A 22,410-nucleotide genomic window follows, 5' to 3' on the forward strand; every position below is an offset into this window, starting at 1 on the left:
TGTCTGCTATATAAGGTGTAGTGCTGGGCGATATATATCGTGTGGACGACAGAAAAGTGTCTATCGTGTCATTTGTCTTCTATCGTTTCTAACCTAATTTTATAAATTATTACATAAAATATATCATTAACCCTATAACACTGGTCAGAGCAGGCACACTCTGTTTTGCATAACTATTTTTAAATCTCTGTAGAACTGCAACCACATAAGCTAGCGCAATAATTTGTTTTGCATATGAGAAGTTGTACTTACATCTTATGCCATCAGCTTGTCCCAGGTCACGGTTTCCTTTCACACATAGCTTTGCAAAATTGCATAAAAAGCACTTGCAGCAACAAAAACACAATATTCCAGAAACACGCTTTGCCGATCCGATCGGCTGTTCATAACACTTCCTAGTTGGAATATAGGTCAGCGCGAACTATCGCATGTCCGCCATTACCTGCCCGAAACCGGAAGTGACGTCATTTTTGCAGAAATGTAGGTTTTCTTTTACCTTCAGGGCCTTATAAGCCTGCACTGGTGTTTTTAAAAGTCATGTTTGACTTCATGCTTGTCTGTATCGTTTCTGGGATCCTTAGAACTCAAATTACACTGTTGGAAATAGTTTATTTTAATGCACATGCTGTTTTTTTGCAAATTTGCATTATAATATTTATTTTCATTATTCCTGCAGTATATAAAAATTAGTGTATCTCAAAAATAAAACTATGAAGAAAAATAAATTTCTCGTGTTTGGAAACTATTTTGTGCAACTTTTTTGTATTTACAGTTTTGAGGGATACGCCTCTTAAATTTCTCTAACTAGAAATATATGTTAAAAAAACAAAAAACGATTTTCAATTTTTTTTGTAGTTTATTGCACTTTTTTGCAATTTATGTAGTTACTATGGACTTAATGCATACATATTATTAAAATTTGGGCTATAGCGGTTGCATTGATGTATAGCAACTTGAAATGCTCCCAAAAATGGCTCCACAGCATGTAAAAATATAAAGATACGCTCTGGCGGACTTGGTTCTATGGTAGGTCTTAAAGGGTTAAATAGCCTGTGGCAAATATATTAGTGTTGCCTTCTCACTATACATACTCTTAACTTTATGCAAGAGAAAATAAAGTATAAAAAAAATTATGTTTTTCGCAAAGAAACTCCGTCTTGTGGTTTTGCAACATGGTGCTGCTTTACATGCACCCGGATTTGCGACATGCTTTACGGTAACCCGGACATGCAACAGGCAGAGACAGCTACACAGGCAGCCCAAGAAGAAGCACTTTTACCGAACAGAGGGGTACGTCTGTGATTTGGTTACATTTTGGGTTCAACAGCACCAACACGGAGCAGAAGACGCCCATTTGCAAGCTATGCTATAAAACTATTCCTGCACCCGATGGCAACACAACAAATCTCTTCTATGACCTACAGAAGGTCCACGAAAAAGAATACTCAAGGATCTAGAAAATCCGAGCTAAACCAACTTGTGGAACGACGGGAGCAAGTTGGGAAAAGAAAAACTATACCAGCCGAAGATACAGCAGTCTTTCACACACGGCCCTTTTAAAAAAAACGTCCCAGCGCCATAAACAAATCACAAGAGCTGTCTCGCGTTACATTTGTAAAGGCATGGCCCATGTTTATGTAGTTGAGAAGGACAGCTTGATCTGAGGTACGTTATGTCCGGTCGTAAGCACTTCAGTAAAGTCGAGTTGCCTCGCTTATATGACGCATGCCGGGCCAAAGTAGAGAAGGATGTTTGCAGTGTCGTGCATTATGCCTTGACGACTGACCTATGGACGAGCAGAGATACGCAGCCCTACATGAGCGTAACCATCCATGTCATTAACAAAGACTCCACCCTCTGCGCTCGCTGTTTACAGACTGCGTACTTTCCAGATGACCACAGGTCAGGTGGTATATCGTGATATATATCGTTATCGTGATATAAAATAATTCCTATCGTGATAAATATTTTTTCCATATCGCCCAGCACTAATAAGGTGCTGAAGTGGAAAACACGTTGGTGTAGTGCAGCAGCTCCTCGGTTCATTCTCAGCACCAGTTTTATGTGCACTTTGCTTTTTGACCCGACCAAACAAGAAAACTGTCTCTGCTGTGAGCATGAAGTTTACCTGATCAAGGTTTCTGAGCCGCTGTACAAGGTGTCATCCAGACGTTTGGGGAATGAATGGATGAAAAATCTAAACCTTACCTGATTTAAATTTGGACAAACTCTTGTTTGACAGCTTCATCACAAATCCAGAACCTGCACAGAGTTGTGCCGGTCATTCGATGGTCGGTAAGGCCTGTGAACATGGAGAATGCTGTTTTTTGTTTCGTTATTCTTCGGGTCGAGCAGAGTGAGTCTGTCGGCGCGTGCATGACGAGATGACTTTGTAATGAAAACATTTAAAAGCTTTAAGATTATTTATTTTCATTTCTCTTCCTGGAACATTTTGATCACTCTTTGTAATGACAGTAAAACACCAACCAAAAAACACAATATGTGTGGCATCAGAGAACCTGGGTGTACAAGCTTGTGAGGCTGTCAGTAAGGACATGTTTCTGTCAACATTAATTTGCATTATGTTCATACACCAGGTTGGCTTTGTAGTTTGTGCTTGAGCTGCTTTCACCTTTCTTTTTTGTTTCTTTTTTGTGTGTTTTTAGTTCTTTTTGTGTTACCTTAATTTCAGTCTTTCAGTAATGTGTCGCTTTTAATTCTTTTGAGTTATGTGCTGTGTATCGGCCTTGTAAAGCACTCTGATGTTAAGTTTCTCCTGTGTAAATCACTGAATGAATCATTTTAACGTGTTTGCTTGAGTAGCAGAAGGTCAGGGCCTGTGAGCTGCTGTTTAGCTTTTCATTAGAAACATCAATGTTTCAGTTTTCTTAAAAAATGCCAGAAAAGCCGGAGCAGTTAGGAGAGCTCGGAGTATCTCTGTGTGACATGCGGGCGCTTTAAAACGGACTGAAAATCAAATGGCATCAATGTCATGAAGTCCATTCATAAAACAGGAAGGTCTGCTCAGACATATTTGCTAATGTTACAGGTAAACTGATAAAGTGCATGGTTGGATTGGTGTTATTTAAAGTGGAATTGTGAAGTGTGACCCTACCAGTTTCTCTCCTTTTGGGTGGGTCATGCCAGCTCTGTGGGTCTGACTCACTCACAAACACATGGCATCTGATTCCTCGCCCACTCACTTTTCTCCTGCTCCATTCCCATGCTCTCTCGCTCCCTAACATCCTGTCATCTTTCCAGTCTTCTGTTTCCTGATCTCAAATCTGCCAAAATCAAGAGCTTGTTATTGTGTCGACGTAGGTTCGTCATTTTTGTCCAGTTATGCACTCATTCTTTCTTTTTCTTCTCTCTTCCTCGCAGATTAACATAAATTCGAACCAATGTTTTGAAGGTTATGGTCAGTGTGGGATAAAAACCACCAAATATCAAAATACAGATGCAAGTCCAAACCTTAGCTGCCGCATTATTGTGTCTGTTGCTGAGCTAATGGAAACCCCAGTAAAGATGTGTTGCAGTTCTTCATTTTTGGACTGTTTTCTTGTATTACTCTTGTAGCTGAGGCCCAGTTGAGTGGAGTCCGGTGTCCTCAGGCTGTTGGAGGTGCAGTCTTGATTCACGATCAGTCCAAAAACTGCTAGGAGTCGCACGCAGACAACAACAGGCAAGCCTCAGGGATATTACCTGAATCTGTGCCACATTCGAGGGATGCACTGCAAAGTGAAATTAATGGGTTATGAAGACACGTTTTGCCTAAAGCCAGAGTCACAAAGGTGGCTCTGCTTGTACCTGGCTCGATCGCCACGGTAACTGATGCTGCACATCTGAACTGCCTTGAAGGAGGTCACGTTCAGATGTTGTCATCACTAAGACAGATATAGATTCTCGCCTGAGGGAGTACATTACACATTTTTGGACGCTGACACACTTTCTGTTTTATCTCTTTACCAAAAATATTCAAGTTGTGGTGACTGTGGCGCAGGAGTTTGGGAAGCGCATCTGTAACCGGAAGGTCGCCGGTTCGATCCCTGGACTCTCTGTCCTGGTCGTTGTGTCCCTGGGCAAGACACTTTACCCTACCGCCTACTGGTGTTGGCCAGAGGGGCCGATGGCGCGATATGGCAGCCTCGCTTCTGTCAGTCTGCCCCAGGGCAGCTGTGGCTACAACTGTAGTTTGCCTTCACCAGTGTATGAATGTGAGAGTGAATGAATAGTGGCATTGTAAAGCGCTTTGGGTGCCTTGAAAAGCGCTGTATAAATCCAATCCATTATTATTATTATTAAGTTACAAATCTAAGATCACAGGGACTCATAGTACAGGACTAGACACTGACCAATGAGTACAGCTGTTTTTCTACAGGTACAGGGCTACTCTCACTTATTTTGTTATAAAAAAGCAGGTTAAAGGTCTGGTGATGATTTCAAGCGCAGCATTTATATTTGGAAGGTTTGGCATTTTTTTAGAGATCAATGTTTTTCACAACTCTCCGTGACCAGTTCCTCTGACTGAAGCAGGCGGTGATTGATTGGTCTGTTTTGTGTGGGAAAATAATCACATGACTTGGTGAAATGCACCTTAATGAGGTAGAACCTGAGAGCTATTGTGACCCCCATCGTCTCTTCTCAGTACAATGTGAAATTTATTTAGCTTTGAAAATAATCGATGTTATACAAACAAATGTTGGCCATTGCCACCGTACATGTCTAGTATTTTTTTTGTTGATCCTATGAAGGCGTCATCACCTGTTTCACTGATTTCTGGGTGTATTCTCTCGATACATCTTGTCTGGAAAGTTATGCATGATTTTATGTTAATGATGGAGCTTCATGACGTCCTGGCCAAACTGTCCGATTGCACTTCCCACGGAGTTTGTTTGCAGTCATGCAGCTTCTAAAATTCTTATTTGAATTTGGTTTGGAGGCACTTCAGTGCTACAGGATTCTTCAGGCTCAAAGACATCTGAGGAATAAATAATCTAAATAAATCAAACTTAGTCAGAGTTAGTTGACTAGATGGATGCAATCAGCCAAACACATGATATAGAGGATTTGTAGATGAATACTTTTTATGCCTGAATGAAGTTTTATTGTATCTGAACCCAAGTGTTACAATCAAAGAACCTCTTTAACGGAAACGTTACATTTACCCTTTCAATTAAAAATCATAGAAGAATATTAAGCCCATGCAAAGTCACTTATAATTAATCATGCTGGTATATTTTGTACAGATTGCACACATGATTGGTGAACTTTGTGCCTATTAATATGCAAACTAGGCTAAGCACAGTTTCATCATTGGCACCACAAAATCCAAAGAAAAAGATTAAGATAGATACGAACCAGCCTTTGTCGTCCAGCGCGACAAACACACCGTAGATGAATTCAGTCTGAAATTAGACCTCACATTGTCATTCATTTGCAAAGTGATCTTTAGACAGAAAATAAAGGAACAGGAGAGCGGCCGACCATGCTTCAGGGCTGAAATACAGCTTTTTGTCAGCCGGCTGCCATTAATTTCACTTTCTTCTTCAGACACACCTCTCTTCATAATGGTTCATTCATTACCTCCAATGGCTGTTGCAGATTTATGCTTTGGCTCAGCCCGAGCTTAGGCTGCACTTTGCCAAGGGGACAGCTCTTTAATATATAGAGACGTAGGCATCATCATTATTCAGCAGGATTAAAAGCTGTTGGGGGGGTTTTTCTGTCAAACTCACAGATAGCCCAGCTGTCCTTTTTAACATCTTTTGAGCTGTTATTGTGTCTAAAATTGCTCCTTTGTTTCCTCATTCATTGATTTGAACTTTGGAAAAACTCTGTAAGGCTGGGGTGTCAAAATTAAGGCCCGGGGGCCAGAATCGGCCTGCCAAAGGCTCCAACCTGGGCCACTGAGCTGCTTTGGAAAATGTGAAGTAGGACATAAATGATCTGTATCGAGAGGAAAGTAAACAAACACCTCCGCAAGTGGCTCGGTATGTGACTGATCATCACTGCCGACCTGAGGGCGTTTTGGTTCAGGGTCGAAATGCCTGATGATTTTTGGACACCACCTGACGACACCTGGTTGAAAGCTGCAGTCGCTTACAGCCACTTAAGGTGCAACTTTTAGGTGTATTTTATAAGTTTCCAACTATATTTTCATCAGCTTCGCAGGTTTTCTCCTGAAGACCAAACCAGTGGTCATTCATACTATCCCAATGTAAATAACAGATAAACAATTAAATAACTCAAAGTTTCTGTTTTTCCACTATCTACTATAGAAATGTATGTTTACAGTAGCTTCACAGTAGAACAAAAACAAAACAAATAAAAAAAAAAAAGAAAAACTTTTCATTTTATTCTTATAGGACACTCGGGACGATGAGCTACCAGAACTTTTGTTTGTCATTTTACACATTATTTCAGTTTAAATTTCTTACAGTTTCCGGATGAAGAGTCGCGCTGACACACTTTCATTACTACAGCATCATTTCTTGATCGTGTAGAAAAACCAACATGTGCTGCTGAAATTGCTTCTTTTCCTTATATTAAAATATCTCAGGGATTAAATTTATGGTTAAAGTTCTTTACACTGCCTTTTTACTCAAACTCCTTTTATGATGTAAAATGAGTTTGATACATCGGCTGAAGGTCTCGTGGGGAACCTTTGAACCATCAAGTTGGTCTGGAGTTGCACAAATTAGTGCAACTTAGTAATGCTGTGGGTTAGTTGGTTGACATATTGAACCATCTTCTCACTTTGTGAAAAAGAAAGTCCCACAATTTTGTTAAATATACAAAGTGTCTTTTCATTTTATTGTGTTTTTGATGGAGGGGGTCAACACAGGAGGTCCATAACTGTTTGCCTTCTTTCATCAGCTTTTAGTGTTAGAAAAGGTTTTAGGGATGCTGAAGCACCCAAAGAGGACTCAAACTCCTTCTTATACACACATGTGACTTTATGTTTGATTTAACCATCCTGCTAGCGTCTATAGTTGGAAACCGTTACCATCAAGAGAGTGATGAGTCTTTAACCAACCAGTTAGCATGCATTAGCAGAATGCTAACATTGTTTTTACAAAATTGCACATGCAGTCATGTTAAATTTGTGAAAACTAAAATAAACTGAGTTTTTTATGTTTAGCAGCAGATGTAAAGTGTTTCAGCTTCATTCACTCCGTTGAGGACTGCAGGTGCTCCTGGATTGCAGCCAGTTTTAGTACATTTGGATCAATAGGATGTGGACAGGCCACGTTGTTGTATTCATTCTCAGTGTCTGAACAAATCCATCACATAGTTCCTGAGACATTTTATACGTATGGAGAAAAAACTAATATAAACTTGTGTTGCTGTAAAAGAATAGCACTGAAGTCATTATTACCCATCGTTTGGGGACAGTAAAGGTCTGAAAATTTAAAAAGAAAAAACAAGAAACCCATTTGTAGCAGTTCCATCGATGTCTTCAAAAATTATAAAAGCACCTTTGTGTTACCATCCACCCACCCTTTTATACAAACTCTGGTATTATTTGATTTTGTGCCAGTGAAGTCCTCGTTCAGGGATACACTGGTGGCACTCGGTGTTTTTTCATCAAAATTTTAAAAGTGCTAAATTCGCCTCGTTCTTTTTATTTTTCAAGTACTTTGGAAGGTGTTAAGCAGCCTGTTTGTGCACCTCCATTGCTGGGCTGAAATCCTGCGCTCTTGCAGAGGTGTGTGTGTGTCAGTGTGTGTCTGCCCTCATGCGTTTGATGGGAGGGCGAGGTCCTCTCTTTGAAAGCCTGCAGGCTGCTCTTCAGATGAAAAAGCACACAAGCGAGTGCCTCGGAGATCACATGCCACTCAAACTGTGCAGTCAGACCTGAGCGTGTCAGAGAGCGGGGATATGGAAGAGACGGATGAAGGGAATACGTTTGCAGGCGTGGGGGAGAGGGAGTGATGGGAGCTGATGGGAATGGAGCTACAGTAGCTGAGCTGCGTCTGATTGCAGCTCTTGATAAAGAAAGTATCTGATAGGCAATCAGAGCTGTGGCCTGGGAGGATTTGAAATTTTTGTTGTACTATGGATTGGGCCACCTCTTCATCTTTTCACCCATCTTTGAGAGCGCTGATGGGATTTTGACAGCACTTGAGGAATGTTGCGTCTTCGATAGCGTCTCAGAATTGCATGTCAGTGTCACAACTGCAAGACAAAAAAGAGTTGCTGGCTAAAGTCTGCAGGATCAGTCCAACTCAGGAGTTGGGAAAAGCTGCGATGCTGAAGCCAGAAAGTGTTTTTCCAGTTATGTTTTTTCATTCCTGTCTGTTGTTATATGGGATATTTTTCTGGCTTAAAATGGGGAGATAGTTCTTTTTGGTCATTTGAAAATTAAAAGTGTATTTTTGCTTTTCATATACAAGAAACCCCTGACATGTCTCGTTATAATGGTGGCCACAGTTTCAAATAATGGGGTCAGTGTATGTGCAAGTAATTCCTGTGAGCAGAGAAGCCCAAACATGTTCACGAGTGACAGCCGATCAGAATATTGTTGATTAAAGGGGGAGGAGCTAAAACGACCTGTATCAGACAGAAGGTGAACTGTGGCCCAGTGTAAGAACACAAGAGATACTTTACAGTAGCTTCACAGTCCGATCCAGTAATACAGACGAGCAGAACGTCACGTTGGAAGTTTTCTTTCATTTAACAGATTGACTGACAGGTTATTATTCATGTAACACAGGAAACGTGACTTTACTGTTAATCTCTTGGTCTAGTTTCAGGATCCTGCAACTGTTTGCGTTACTCTGCACAATATATTGGACATATTCATTAGAACAATTGTATTTTTTATAAAAACTCTGTCTTTATTGATATATTTTTCTAGTTTATTGAGCTTTTGTTACTTTTCTGAGTCATTTCATTTCATTTTTTCCTCTGACATATTTATTTTTATTGAGCGATTTTACTGTAATGGGCCGTTTTAGTTTGCATTGGTGGTTTTTCTGTGGCTATTTTTCCAATTTTGGAGGTTAATAAAAAGTGCTTCTGTCTACATTCTCTGTATTTTTCATCTCGTATGGTTTAACAGTGAAGCACTCAAAGGCAGCTTTTACATGACTGTGATTGATTTCTGACCTAATTAAGAAATGTAAAGCACTTCTTAATTAATTAATGTGCCTTCTTCAGCTAGCTAAATGTGCTTTCCCATTTGCTGTTCCCACAGAGCGTGTTCACTGTTTTGTTGGGCCCGTTCACCTTCTTCAACGCCCAGAAGACAAAGTATCTCCAGATTCTCACCTCACTCATGCGATGGATTGGTAAGATAACATTCCTACAATATTCCCTCATAACGTGCTGTTTTTCTTTTCACTATTTTCTCCCCTCGCTTTCTTTGACCTCTCCATTTCTGCAGCCTCTTTTTCCACACACACATATTTCCATTTTATCGGCGTCTCCCTCAGAGTTTCTTTCATCCCTCCCTCCTGCCTTCACCTGCCTGTGTGGCTGCTGCGTTTAAGGTCCGTCCATCATGGTTTGGTCCTGCTCTGTGTCTTTGATTCCCATCTCCTCTCATTCCTCAGCCTGACAGGCTTGACAGCCCATCCCAAGCTTGATTGGACCGTCACTCACATGGCGACGGATGAAAATAAACCGCCCGTCCTGGGTCCACTGTTAAAATCACAACACCACTGAATCATGGCAGTCCCGCCGCCCCCGTACGACCGCACGCTCGCTCACGTAAACGCACGCAGACACAACAGCATTCGCGCTCTGTCCATCGTCTGACTAAATAACACGCGGGTTTTAGCTGCATCCTTCCCTCTTCCTCGTCTCAGCGTCCCCTGGCTCTGCAATTGATTGGTCGTGTCACTTTTGCAGGGCTCCAAACAACACAGGATAATGATTTAAAACGGCTCCAGTGGACAAGCGAAGATACTGGAACAGCAAATCGTTAAAAAAGAAAAACCAGCCTGTTTTTCTTGTAGGGCGGAGGTTAAACCATCGAAATTACTTTGAAGTTGTTGATAAAAGCCAAAGATAAACTTGTCGTACTTATTTTGTTCTTGGTCACTAAGTGTGGAGCGCTGAATCTGGTTAAACGTGTGCCGTTTTCCAAATAATTTAGAGTTTTGGCAGAGAAGAGAAGCAGACGTGCTTATTAAACTAACTATTAAATAATTCTCTCTGAACGTGAGCATCAAAATCGGCTGCGTCTCCAGCGAGTCTCTCGTCCTGTGGATGAATTTCTGCGTCACCTTGCTGGGCTGAAGCAGCTGAAATAGATCAGGCTAGCTGATTACTGAACATTAGAGTGAATGAATTATTCACTAGTAAAGTGATCATGTCATTGACCGGCTCTTAGAGGGATAAAAATGTGAAATAAGAAATGCTAAAATTAGTAGTTAAATATAGCTGCACGGGCCTCTCAGCTGCCCATATTACCAGTATAGGATAAATACTGATACGACCTGCTAAAAGTTAAAAACCCTTCAAAGCAACATGTATAAACAGACGGATACACTGGGGGAAGAGGCCGGTTATCAGCTGAGCATATACAGTCCTGCAGCACATTTAACTACTGAAGCATATCAAAATTCCCAGTCTTTCCTTTTGTCTGGAAATTATCTTCTATGATCAATTAACACTTCTCCTGTAGTGACATTCACACCAAGCAGCTCTGTCAGTGGCATACATTTAGTCAACTACACAAACAGCACACATTCAGTCACGGTGTCTGTAAAGGTCAGTACTGTTCTCAGACATAAAAGCGCTCTACAGCAATCTAGAAGCAAGTCGACCTCTTTACGAGAGACGACAGCTAAAGCGTTAGCGCTGTTTCAAAACATTTTTGTGTTTCGTGTCGACTCTTTCACGTCCTGTTTTACATCCAGCAGTTTCCACTTTGTTACACGTTAAAATGAGGACTTAATAACCTTCTGTAACACTCCGAGTCCAAGTACACGCTGACCTGTGCACAGATGTCGTGGCCTACTTTGTCCATCACACCATCAATCCTTATTATCGGCCTGGATCCTTTTCTTTGCTCTGTCCAGTTGTGCATCTTTGTTTTTCGTGCAGAGCAGCAAGCAGCCTTCCCAGTGTGTAACGACAGTCTGAGTTGTAGATTGCTTGTTGGAGTATTTCTGCATGAGCTGCGTCTTGAGGACGAGTCAATGTATTGTCCCACTAGAATTCAGTCTCTTTTTGTGAATGCTGTTGAGTGTGATGTTCAGACGAACAACCAAAGAGAAGTGAATGTGCTGGAGCAAATAGGCTGCATGCAGAATATGAACAAATATGAACAACTAAACGATAAGAAGCTTGTTTGCGAGCTGGGGCGCTCGTACTCGTAGCCCCATATTTTGTAATTCTACCATCTGGAAAATGTATGTTGTGTAGTTGTTTTTTATATTGTGTCCCTGGGTCTTGGTATCCGCTTTATTTGAAGGCGCTGACACTGACCACATGAGACAGGAGACCCTGCCTCCCCTCCTGACCATTACTCACCAGTCCCCGGATGCACCTGCAGTCACATGTGCTGCCCTGAGCGAGGACGGGGTGCGTTTGATGTCAGGGGTAGCAGCTGGCCGGTGCGTCGGTGCCCCGCCCGCCGCCCTCGGCTCCGGCCTTGTCACAGTTGTTGCCACTCAACTGTAGTCACCTCGTTGTCCAGAGAGCCCCGATTTTTACACCAAACATGAGTGATGGTGTACCTGCCTGCTGCTCGGCTGTCGGTGACATGCTGGGATATTCAGCAGAGTCGCCATTAGCCTGGGTCAGCGTGACACCTTTTATACAACCCAGAATTCCTAGCTGCAGTCATTTAGTCACCTTGTTTGCAGCGGTGCCATATAAATCTAAATTAATGCTTTATAGTCACTAATAAAGGACGTCATCAGGGCCATCTGCATCTCTGCGATAACGTGTCTCACAGCAGAAGTACCTCACATGTTGGTGAAGGACAAGGAGACAGAGAAGGAACCACAGTGCACACCTTGTATATGAATATTCAGTGTTATGTATACACGATGTGTTGTAGCTGCAGTTAGATGTAGTTGGAGTGTCTTCACCTTATTTTTGTTGTTTTTTTCCACATTAATCCTAATAAATATAAGGTAAAGGCAGACATTGCTGTAACCTGTTGCAGCCGGCCTCTTCCTGCCCGCTGTCAGCAGAGTGGATCATTACTGGTGCTCCAGAAGGACACTTTCCAAACACTTACAGGAGTACACAGCTTCTCTAATTGTTATTGAGTCATATGAGACAAAGGGAAAAAGTTAACAGCCTGTCCGCTCAGTAAATAAGTATTAATTACTGCCAGCCATCTCTCCTGAGACGTGTGGATAGATGTGTAGAGGGGCTGCTGTCTGTGTTTATCAGTAGGTCGGTGCCATGTGGATATCAGGGCTCCTAAAAACAGCCATCAGACTTACTTAACAGGAAAGCCTTTAAACATTTGTACTCGATGTTTGTGGCTGAAACAGTCCTCGATCAGGAAACTCCCGTCTCCCATTATTGGGAAAAACGAAAACATAGATTTAAACTCTAGCTTGACTGGCTGGCAGCAGGATATGGCTGCAATGGAGCGACTTTAGTTTGTCCAAAAAAATAGTACTTTTTGATTTCAGTGTAATTCATTTAACCCTATAAAGCCAGTCGGAGCGGGCACGCTCCATTTCGCGTAACTATTTTTAAATCCCGGTAGCTCTGCAACCATATAAGCTAGCGCAATAATTTTTTTTGCATATGAAACCAGAGGAGTTGTACTTACATCTTATGCCATCAGCTTGTCCTCGGTCACGGTTTCCTTCCACATATAGCTTTGCAAAAACTGCATAAAAAAGCACTTGCAGCAACAAAAACATAATATTCCAGAAACACACTTTGCCGATCCGATCAGCTGTTCGTAACACTTCCTACTTGGAATATAAGTCAGCGCGAACGATCGCATGTCCGCCATTACCTGCCCGAAACCGGAAGTGACGCCATTTTTCGCGGAAATGTAGTTTCTTACCTTCAGGGCCTATACAAGCATATACTGGTGTTTTTAAAGGTTATGTTTGACTTTATGACTTTCTGTGTCGTTTCTGGGATGCTTAGAAGTCAAGTTGCACTGCTGGAAATAGTTTTGTTTTGATGCATATGCGGTTTTTTTTGCAAATTTGCACTATAATATTTATTTTCGTTTTTCCTGCAGTATATAAAAATTGGTGTATTTAAAAAATAAAACTATGAAGACACTCAAAATAAACTATTTTGTGCAACTTTTTTGTATTTACAGTTTTGAGGGATAAGCCTCTTAAATTTCTCTAACTAGAAATATATGTTTAAAAAAACAAAAACAATTTTCAATTTTTTTGTAGTTTATTGCACTTCTTTGCAATTTATGTAGTTACTATGCATTTAATGCAGACATATTATTAAAATTTGGGCTATAATGGTTGTATTGATGTATAGCAACTTGAAATGCTCCCAAAAATGGCTCCACAGCATGTAAAAATATAATATAAGCTCTGGCGGACTTGGTTCTATGGTAGGTCTTAAAGGGTTAAAACACTTTAAATCTTTAAGATTTTGTCCTGAGTTCATCTTTCATAAATAGCTTTTGCTGTAAGTCAAATGCTGGTAGTTTCAGCGATCCGCAGGTCTCTCCATCCATCTAATGTTCTTAGTTTACAACAACATAATGTAAAGAGCTAAGAAACTCCCCGCAGGGATGCTCACAGCTGCCCACTGCCATTTTAAATGGTCAAGGGATTGAGATATTGTTTTTGAAGGTCAGGGGGACTCTGGTGGCTTGTTGACTGGAAAGGTTCTGCTCATTCAGAGCGAGTGGTGAATTATGAGCCGGTCTTAATGAAGTGAACAGCAGCCAGAATCACAGTTCAGAGGTCCTGAAAAATTACATTTCAAGACCAGCTGAAGAGCATCAGTCCTGTTCTGGCTTTCAGTGACATTTGTGCTGTCAGGAGCAAAGAACCTTTTCTTTTTTTGCGTCTAAACATTTACATGATCACGACCACTTTCACTGCTCTAACAGTGTTTTTACTGCCTGCCTGGCTTCGCTGCTTAGCACTGATGTTCCTTTGTGTGATGGCCACTTTGATTTTCTGCAGAGATGGTTTTGAGGTGGTTCAGGAATCACGATCCAATACAACTGTATCCACTAGCTAAGCTTTTAATTAGAGACACTGACCTCAGGTCTTTGTTTACCTCAGAGGCGGCGTCATTACACAGAAAGATTTGATTAAAGTGATTAAAATGTAATGCTGCAGCTTCAGCCATTTGTTAAAAAAATCGTTAGTGCTTAATCCACTTAGCATTGTGGTCGTCATTTATTTGACATTTGACCTTAATTAGGCGTAATATTAGAATTATGTTTTGTAGGCTTTTTTAAAAACATTGATTAAAATGTAAACGGCTGACACTGTCCACTGCACGCACTCACTGCTGGGTAACAACTGGGAAACCAGTATATATACTGTATACTTACAGAAAGTAGGGTTGGACATGACAAAGCAGCTAATAGCAGGACGTACAATGTTAGCAAGCAGGTAGCTGTAACCTAGCTACACTGCAGGAATCTGGTGATGGTTAGTTTGTAACATTAGCTGGTAAAATAACATGAAAATGCTTCGTGGAGTTTATAGACCAGCATTCAGGGTCAATTAACAGACCTCGTCTATTCAAGACAGGTTTTTTCATATATTAACATGGATACTTGCATTAGCTAACATTATCCAGAGGAGAGATCCTTCCATGAATCTGATGACAGAGTTTGACTGTGCTCTTCCCCTGATGGTCAAATTCCTGTTTGGTAAGATGGGCTTCATTAGTTACACTGTATTAAGTGCTTCATATCCAACGTAGCAGCTAAACGTCAGTATAAAATCCACCATGGATTTTTCCCAAACGTTGAGTTTGTGTTGAGCTAGGAGATAAAACTTTGCTGAATTTTTCGCACTCTGCGATGTCTTTTTGCAACTCGGCTCAACTGGTTTTATTCTGGTTATTAATAATCTGAGCACCTTTTTCATTTTGTGGTTGATTGCTGTCCTACAGGAGCTGTGCTTTTGTTTTTTCAAAAGTCTGACAATTGGCTGGGCTCTTAATGTGAGTTAATATGTGTTCATGCAGATTTTCCCTGACGTGTCACAGCTAATTGCTGTGCTATCACAGTTCGCATGTCAGTACCAGTTTGGCCCCTTTCAGTTGCAAACTGACAGCAGACGGACTTCCTCTGATTGCCGTTTTATCACTTTATTGATGCACCAGAGTTGTTTCGAAGATGACATATGACTGCATGTTAAACTCGTGATGTTTAACATTTGTTCATAGTTCTTCCCCTGGAAAACATTTTACTGGGAAAGTCCTGACAGTCTATTTTATAAGTTACTTTAGACACGGACAATTTAAAAAAGCATTACAGTCATTTAAAATCAACATATTTAAGTCATAGTATAGTATAAGTATAAAAATCTAATAATTTCTTTTGAGAAAGTAGAATGAGCCAGAGAAATGTTAATTTTTTTAGACCTAACCTTTTTTTAAATGAAGAATAAACCACTTCTTTATGTTGTTTGTTTCCTTTTCTATAAAGCACCTTGAGGCGACTGATGTTGCGAGTTGTTGCTATATAAATAAAATGAAATTTTGCATCTTTATCAAAGCATTTAAATCAGTGAAACAGAGGTTTGGCTGGCTCGTCTCTGTGAACCTCAGCTGCAGCATGGGGTGCTAAACGGTGCAGCCAACTGCTGCGCTGCTTTGTGCCATGTATACAGAAAGCCCTATCCAACATCACAGAGCACGTTAGGAGGCGAGGAAGCCACTTATCACCCAACAAATACGAGTAATTCAACAGCCCCAGCAGCTCGCTACCTCTGTTCCTGATAGGCTTGACGTGATGGAGGCTCGGCACAGTGAGAATTCCTGAAACCCTGGTGAGACCTGGGCAAAGAGCCGGAGCTACTAATTACTGCAGAGATTATCCAAGAGTGCTCAAGGAGTACCTCTCTTAATTAGGGATGGCAAGATTGCTGTGCGTTAAAACTGCCAGAGGGAGGATGCTTAAATTGGCCAACGTGACAAGAAAACAAGCAGCATCACCAGAACCTCGTGTTACATTCGAGCGTGCAGCATTTCCTCTTCAGCACGGCTGCTTTTTTAAGCATCAAAGCACAGCGCAGAAGTCCTTGACCTTCCTGCAGTCATCAGTGAATTGCTCACACTTAAGTACTCACGTTGTTCCATTCAAAGAGCAGGGCCTCCCAACTTTCAGCTTTCCTGTGCACCACTGCACATGAGATTGATCACCTCTCACCTTCTACCATTTTCTCCTCATTGATTGAGTCCAGGATTCCCATCTCTTCTCCGATAGCAGCTGGGAGTCTTTCTCTCAAGGCAGTCGATGACTTCTTGGAGCATTGAGAGAGTCTGCCAGCCTTGGCTCTAACCGCGTCTGCTATCTTTGCTACTAGAGACAACACAGCCGTACGAGCTTGCTCTGGAGGGTCGTTAAGTTGAAGCATTCCTCACAAGGTCAGTGGCGTTCCCATCCAGGTAATATAAATCACTGGCTCAAAGAGATGGACGGGCCTAGTCGTGGGGATTGGGATACGTGGTTACTCAATTTACTCGGCTCTTGTTGTCGCACGTCAAGTGCAGTGGAGAGTATTGGTTGGGCTCAGTGTGTCTATGTGAATTAGCATATCTCGACGGGTAGGTGCAGGGGTAATGGCTCATCCTGTCTGTGTGATGGTATGTTGTGCAGGGGCTTTGAAAGATGGGTGTTGTTTTCACGCTTCCACATGTGCACTGCACAGACGTGGCACTGAAATCTAGTCCATGAAGGTGATTGTGAAAGTTTAATTTCAAGCATTTATAACCTGTGATTTCAGTATAACTGTCCAAATAAGCTCCCACAGGCCAAAGATGGCTGATGACTGGTAGATATGCAAGTATACAGTCAGATCAGACATTAGTCACTCCTATGATGAAGTCCATGAGATGTCAGATTGCATCAACGTGCGAATAGTAGCATTAACAGCTCCAGTGCCTTTTGCACACTCAATCCATCACCTAAACCAAAAGGAGTAATTTCAGCAGGGTGCACAGCATTTCCTGTTGTGTATACTAGCAAGTGTGGACTACATCGATGTTTGTGACACGTAATTTACAGGTCAGTTAACTGGTTTGCCATTTTTAGGTCTTAGGATTGGCTAAGACTACAATAGAGCAATAAAATAATACTGTTTAGTTTAAACATCTCGGCCTTTACTCGCTCACATACTTGGTAAAAATTATCTTTGGGTCTAATTCTCCTGAAATCATTTGAGGTTTATGTGTGAAATGTTTCCGGTGAGCAAATAAAAACCACAGAAGAAGACAGGAGCATTAATGGCTACAAGAAGACGTGATGAGTTTAGATTAACGCAGAGTCGTGTGTATGCACTACCCGGTTCTCTGTAATTTGTCACTGAATAATGCCTTTTAAGGAGCAATGAATGCCCCTTATGCTCGTCTCTTACGTCAGTCCAGAGAATTATGAGGCCTTACTGAATTTACTATGTAAATAAACTTCTACACTCAGTTAAGGTGATCAAAGCTAATATGCTTTCATTTCACGGCTGTACAGTACTCCAGCATTGAGATTCATGACTTATAGGTGCAATGAGCGCGATAAAATTGTCACGGCTGGACGTGATTTGCCCACCTCGTGTAGCATTATGCAGGCGAGGGCCGGTGACAAATGAGCACATTATGAAAGGCTTCAATCTAGTGGCTTTTATTCTCAGTGCTCAGCTCCTCTCTACCATCTGATTGACTTTCAGTTACTTTGAACTATAATGAGTTGGTTCCTGTGACTTTAGTGGGATAAATGAGTCCTTTGTCTCTGATCAGCATAAAAATGTTCTAATTGTGGGCCAAAAAAATGCTTTCTAATCGATTCTTTTCAATTTAAAAGCATTTGGAGTTTTATTTCATTTTTAAGCTTCAATAAGATTTGACTGGGAGCTTCCCAGTACAACCAGCCCTGATGTCCTTGCAGGCTCTCCTGCAGCATCTTAATCTTGGCCAGACTTGGAAAAAGGTGCTTTAGGTAATGTAACCGTGCCCAACCACCCTGAGGCTCTCTTAATTAAAAGCCCCGTGCTAGTTTCCTTCCTGTGCAGCCTGTGAGTGTTGGTGTCAAGATGGAGAAAAGCCTTCTTTCTCTTCCCCTGCACCTTCGTCTCCCTGGTGTACCGCAGGCAGACGGGTATAGTTGCCAGCTATTTCACACATAGCTTCGTGCAGACAGAAAGGCGGAAAAAGATGAGAGTTTGAAGGAGAAAGAAGAGGAGCAAAGGGGGCAGACAGATGGTTTTGGCAATGACTCTTTCACACATTGCAGATGTTTTGTAGGAAGAGAGAGCAATTCAGAAAGAGTATCTATACAGCACAGATAAATTAAGGGACTTTTTTGCATGTCATCGTCCTTGAAAGCTGGTGTGTTGCCCATTCGTTTGACATCTCTGTGTAAGAGGGTTGAGGTTGTAGCGGGGAGTCGCAGAGCTTTCCCCGGAGCCACAGATTACATTGGGCCTAAGCCAAAGATGCATTCAATATTGAACAGTCGTGAAACAGGTTTTACAGAGTTTGTGCTTACATGTGAAATTCAAGGCAAGCGTGAAACAAGGGTGCGAAATGTAGCTGTGTTGTGTTTTCCTGACACGGCTACATTTTCAGCAAGTGTTCAATCAGGCGGCCCATCAGTTATAATCTCATGAGTTTAGCCTCTGGAGACAATGGCCCGAGTTTTAGAGAAAGCTAAACGATGGACACAGCTTCTGGGTCTAATGGAGTTGCTTTCTTTTGACGTGGCCAGTAGGGGGCGACCTTTCTGGTTCTGCAAAGAAGTCTGTTTGAATCGAGGTCTATGACAAAATTAGCCTACTTCTCCTTTGACTTATGACCTCAGTAAAAACGCTTCTGATGAGCGCCATGTTTCTCTGTTAAATGATCTTCACTTTCTGAGTAAAACAGACGATGAAGGATGGCGCGCTTTAAAGTGTCGCTGCTTTGTGATGGATGAGTCGGTACCTTATGAGCTTGCAGTGTCGTGTCGTTGCCTTTTTTTTAAATTGTGCACGATATAAAATGTATACCAAGTTATACTGAAATCAGTGCTGATTTCGTTCTTTATCCATGCAGGTAAATTTAAGCAAGTGAATAAAAGTGAATATTCCTTTTCAGAGATCGGATTGCTCTTTTTGTAAAGCTCTACATCCACACTGAAACACTGAAACACTGAAACAAAGGCAAAATGAGCTTTTTTTCCTGGTTCTTCTTTGGTCAGCAGTTATTTTGCCTCTTGTACAGTGTAGATGAACAAAGCTTGCCTTGTGGCATATTGCATCCCTACAGTTTAGCTGCTGGTCTGCAGATGTTAGATAGTCCCATCAAAGACAAGCGTGAGTCTCAGTCTTTTAGAGTGATGTCAGAGTTTAAGGTATAGAATTATTTTACTGCAGATATGAGGCATATAATGGTCTGAGTGACACTTCCTAAATGTCACCGAGTGTTTAAAGGACAGCTGATAATGAAAGCTGAGGAGCTGGCTCCTGGCCTGGGCTGTGACTAACTCCTGGTGTCACGGGTTGATTGAGTGTGTGTGTGCATTTGGAGGAGAGATGGCTTGCTGGGCCACATGACCGTTAGCCTGTAACAGGACTGCATGCGGCTCTCAGGAGTCTCCTTTAGACACAGCTGCCAACGATGCACCTCCTGAAATCAATTGGAGCTGCAGTGGGAACCGCAGGACGGTTTTATACTGGGCCGTGAAACTGGTTTGTTTTTTACGCCTGATGTTTCTGGAACAAACAGCTGGAAGGCAGTTCAGCACTGCCATCTTTATCCACATGAGGTTAAACTCTGAGAGAACTGAGACCGGACTACAATGTGGTCACCATATCAGGTTTTCACCTCGTTGATCTTTTGAAAGAATTGACTCTATAACTGTAGAAATCAGTCAAATTCACCTTCAACTTTATGTATGGTGTTTTTTGGCAGCCCAGTTTAATTCAAAATAAAAGCACAAAAAAGGTGGAGACACAATTATTTCTGATATTTTCACGTTTATATTTTATTTCTATATAATAATAATCTGATAACCAATTTGGAGTTGAGTGGATTATATGCACCAAATACCTCATTTAAAAAAAGTTGAATTAAACTGACGCTATAAAGCCTGGATTTAAACCAAATTAATAGTTATAGACTGGGTGAACTTTGACCTCCAGAGGTTTAATCCAACTGGAAACAGTTAGCCAGATGCCAAATGATCAAACAGGGCTCGTGCTGAAAAACATTCAGAGATTTTGATCCAAAACCAGGGAGAGAAAGCAAAAAGCAGCTTGGTGTTCCCAGTTTAGCCGGGAATATTGTGAAGATGGAGGGTGTTAATTTATCTCGACGGCTCCATTGTGATTGCACAAAGGCAACAAAATACCACATTAATCTGTCAGTGATTAGCACTGAAACAAGGGTTTCATTAAAAGGTGTACTTATCTCTTTCAGTAAAAGGCAAAATTAGTCGAGGATGTAAAGGAACAAAAGCGGTTGGATTAGGGAGGAGCAACAAAAAGGATCGTTTCATCATTTGAGCCCGAGCTGAACCACAGCTGTTCCAGCTCTCATTGTCATGCACACTGGGTACACTTTGCTGTTTTATAAGAACATTAAAATCAAGTGAGACCATCAGAAAAACGCTGACATAAACCCTCCCTCTTTACTATTTATCATCTCTTTTATTTGTTATTTGGAAAGTTGATAAATAATGTACAGGAAGCCCCAGCTCCCTCACACTAACGCAGTCCTCCACTCACAAACACAAGATTCAATCTAAATACCTTTAATAACACTTGGAAGATTACAAGATTTAACCCTGTAGATGTTAGTAACTAATGTTAGAGTGATTTTACTGATATTTAACTAAATTAGATTTTTTTGAGCTGCAGTTGCGCAACACTGAAGGCCAGATGACCAGATCATGATATCTTTAAAATAACTTAATTGAAAATGTGTAAAAAGTACATTTACTGTAATAGTTTGCACAAGTTTGAAGTTAAACATCTTTAAAAAATATAATCTGCAAGAACTGTATAGTTTATTTGATTAATTTGACTTACATTTTCGGTATTTAAACCCAGAGAAATTATTCATTTAGTGTAATGGTCAACATTTCCCCTTTACTCCTGTCAGCCACCACGCTGAGGCTGCAGTCACACAACCATAGAGACCGGTCAAGCACCCCATAGTAACCACCGATCACTAAGGGAAAATGGGTATTTTCCTGTTGCCAAGTGCTTCCTGTTACTACTTAGTTGCACAGAGTTATATGGGTACTACTGAAAACCTCCCTATGATTGTTTAAGTTCTTTGCAGATTTCTACAGTCACCCGCAAGTTGCACTGAGGACTTCAACTTGTCTGCAAATATTTGTGTGTCCCCCAACCCACCCACCCCCACCCAAATCAGTCAAGGCAGGCGGCCATCCCTCCCTGAGCCTTGTTCTGCTAGAGCAGGGGTCTCCGACTCCAGGCCTCGAGGGCCGATGTCCTGCAGGTTTTAGATCTCACCCTGGGTCTACACACCTGAATCAAATGATTAGTTCATTAGCAGACCTCTGGAGAACTTCAAGACATGTTGAGGAGGAAATTTAGCCTTTGAATCAGCTGTTGGTTCAAGGACACATCTAAAAACTCCACAGTTGGGGACCCCTGTGGTGGAGGTTTCTTCCTGTTAAATGGAAGTTTTTCCTTACTGCTGTTGCCAAAGCACTTGCTCATACGGGGGTCATATGATTGTTGGGATTTTCTCTGTTTTCTTTGTATTATTGTAGGGTTTTTACCTTACACTATAAAGCGCCTTAAGGCAACTGTTGTTGTCATTTGGCGGTGTGTATAAATAAAACTGAACTTAATTGAATTTGCCAACTAGGCCTTCTTAGTAAAAGCAGTAAAACTGTGAAAAGTGTTATGCAAACTGGAAATGGAGACTGTTCACTGTCAAAATAAAAGCTGGGCCTTTTGAAAAATGCCATATGGCGCGCTACTGTTCGGTAGTTAGTTGGCAAGCGTTTGCTCGTCAGGGTTTTTCGTGTAAACTGTGGGAACCTCAGCGATCTGTTAGCAGCCAAAGCAATCACAGGGAGGTTTTTGGTGGAGGATCCTCTCGGCAACAGATTTCACTCAGCAAACTCAACAAGCGCTCACCAACTGGTTGAGGAATACACATCTTTCCCTACTGACTGGAGGTTGCCGAGGAATCACCCATTGGTCTTTGGGGGTCATTTGAGGCACACAGTGCTGACGCCCCACTGGCCCGCTGATTTAAATCCTCTGTTTGTGGGGTGCAGTCAGTTGGAAGAAAGCAGGCTTGTTTTGAAAT

General features: G+C 41.5%; 1 protein-coding gene across 2 annotated transcripts in view; it reads left to right on the forward strand.

Moving 5' to 3' along the window:
* Nucleotides 1-22,410, forward strand: part of slc38a12 (solute carrier family 38 member 12) — an 86,218-nt gene that overhangs the window by 57,884 nt on the left and 5,924 nt on the right. For both annotated transcript variants that reach the window (XM_084925099.1, XM_084925100.1), the window contains exon 9: nucleotides 9,200-9,293. In XM_084925099.1, coding sequence (XP_084781225.1) covers nucleotides 9,200-9,293 — 94 coding nt within the window. The remainder of the gene's footprint in view (nucleotides 1-9,199; nucleotides 9,294-22,410) is intronic.

Source organism: Perissodus microlepis, chromosome 4 (assembly GCF_051167445.1).
Source record: "Perissodus microlepis isolate ML-2025 ecotype Zambia chromosome 4, ASM5116744v1, whole genome shotgun sequence".
Taxonomy (NCBI): Eukaryota; Metazoa; Chordata; class Actinopteri; order Cichliformes; family Cichlidae; genus Perissodus; species Perissodus microlepis.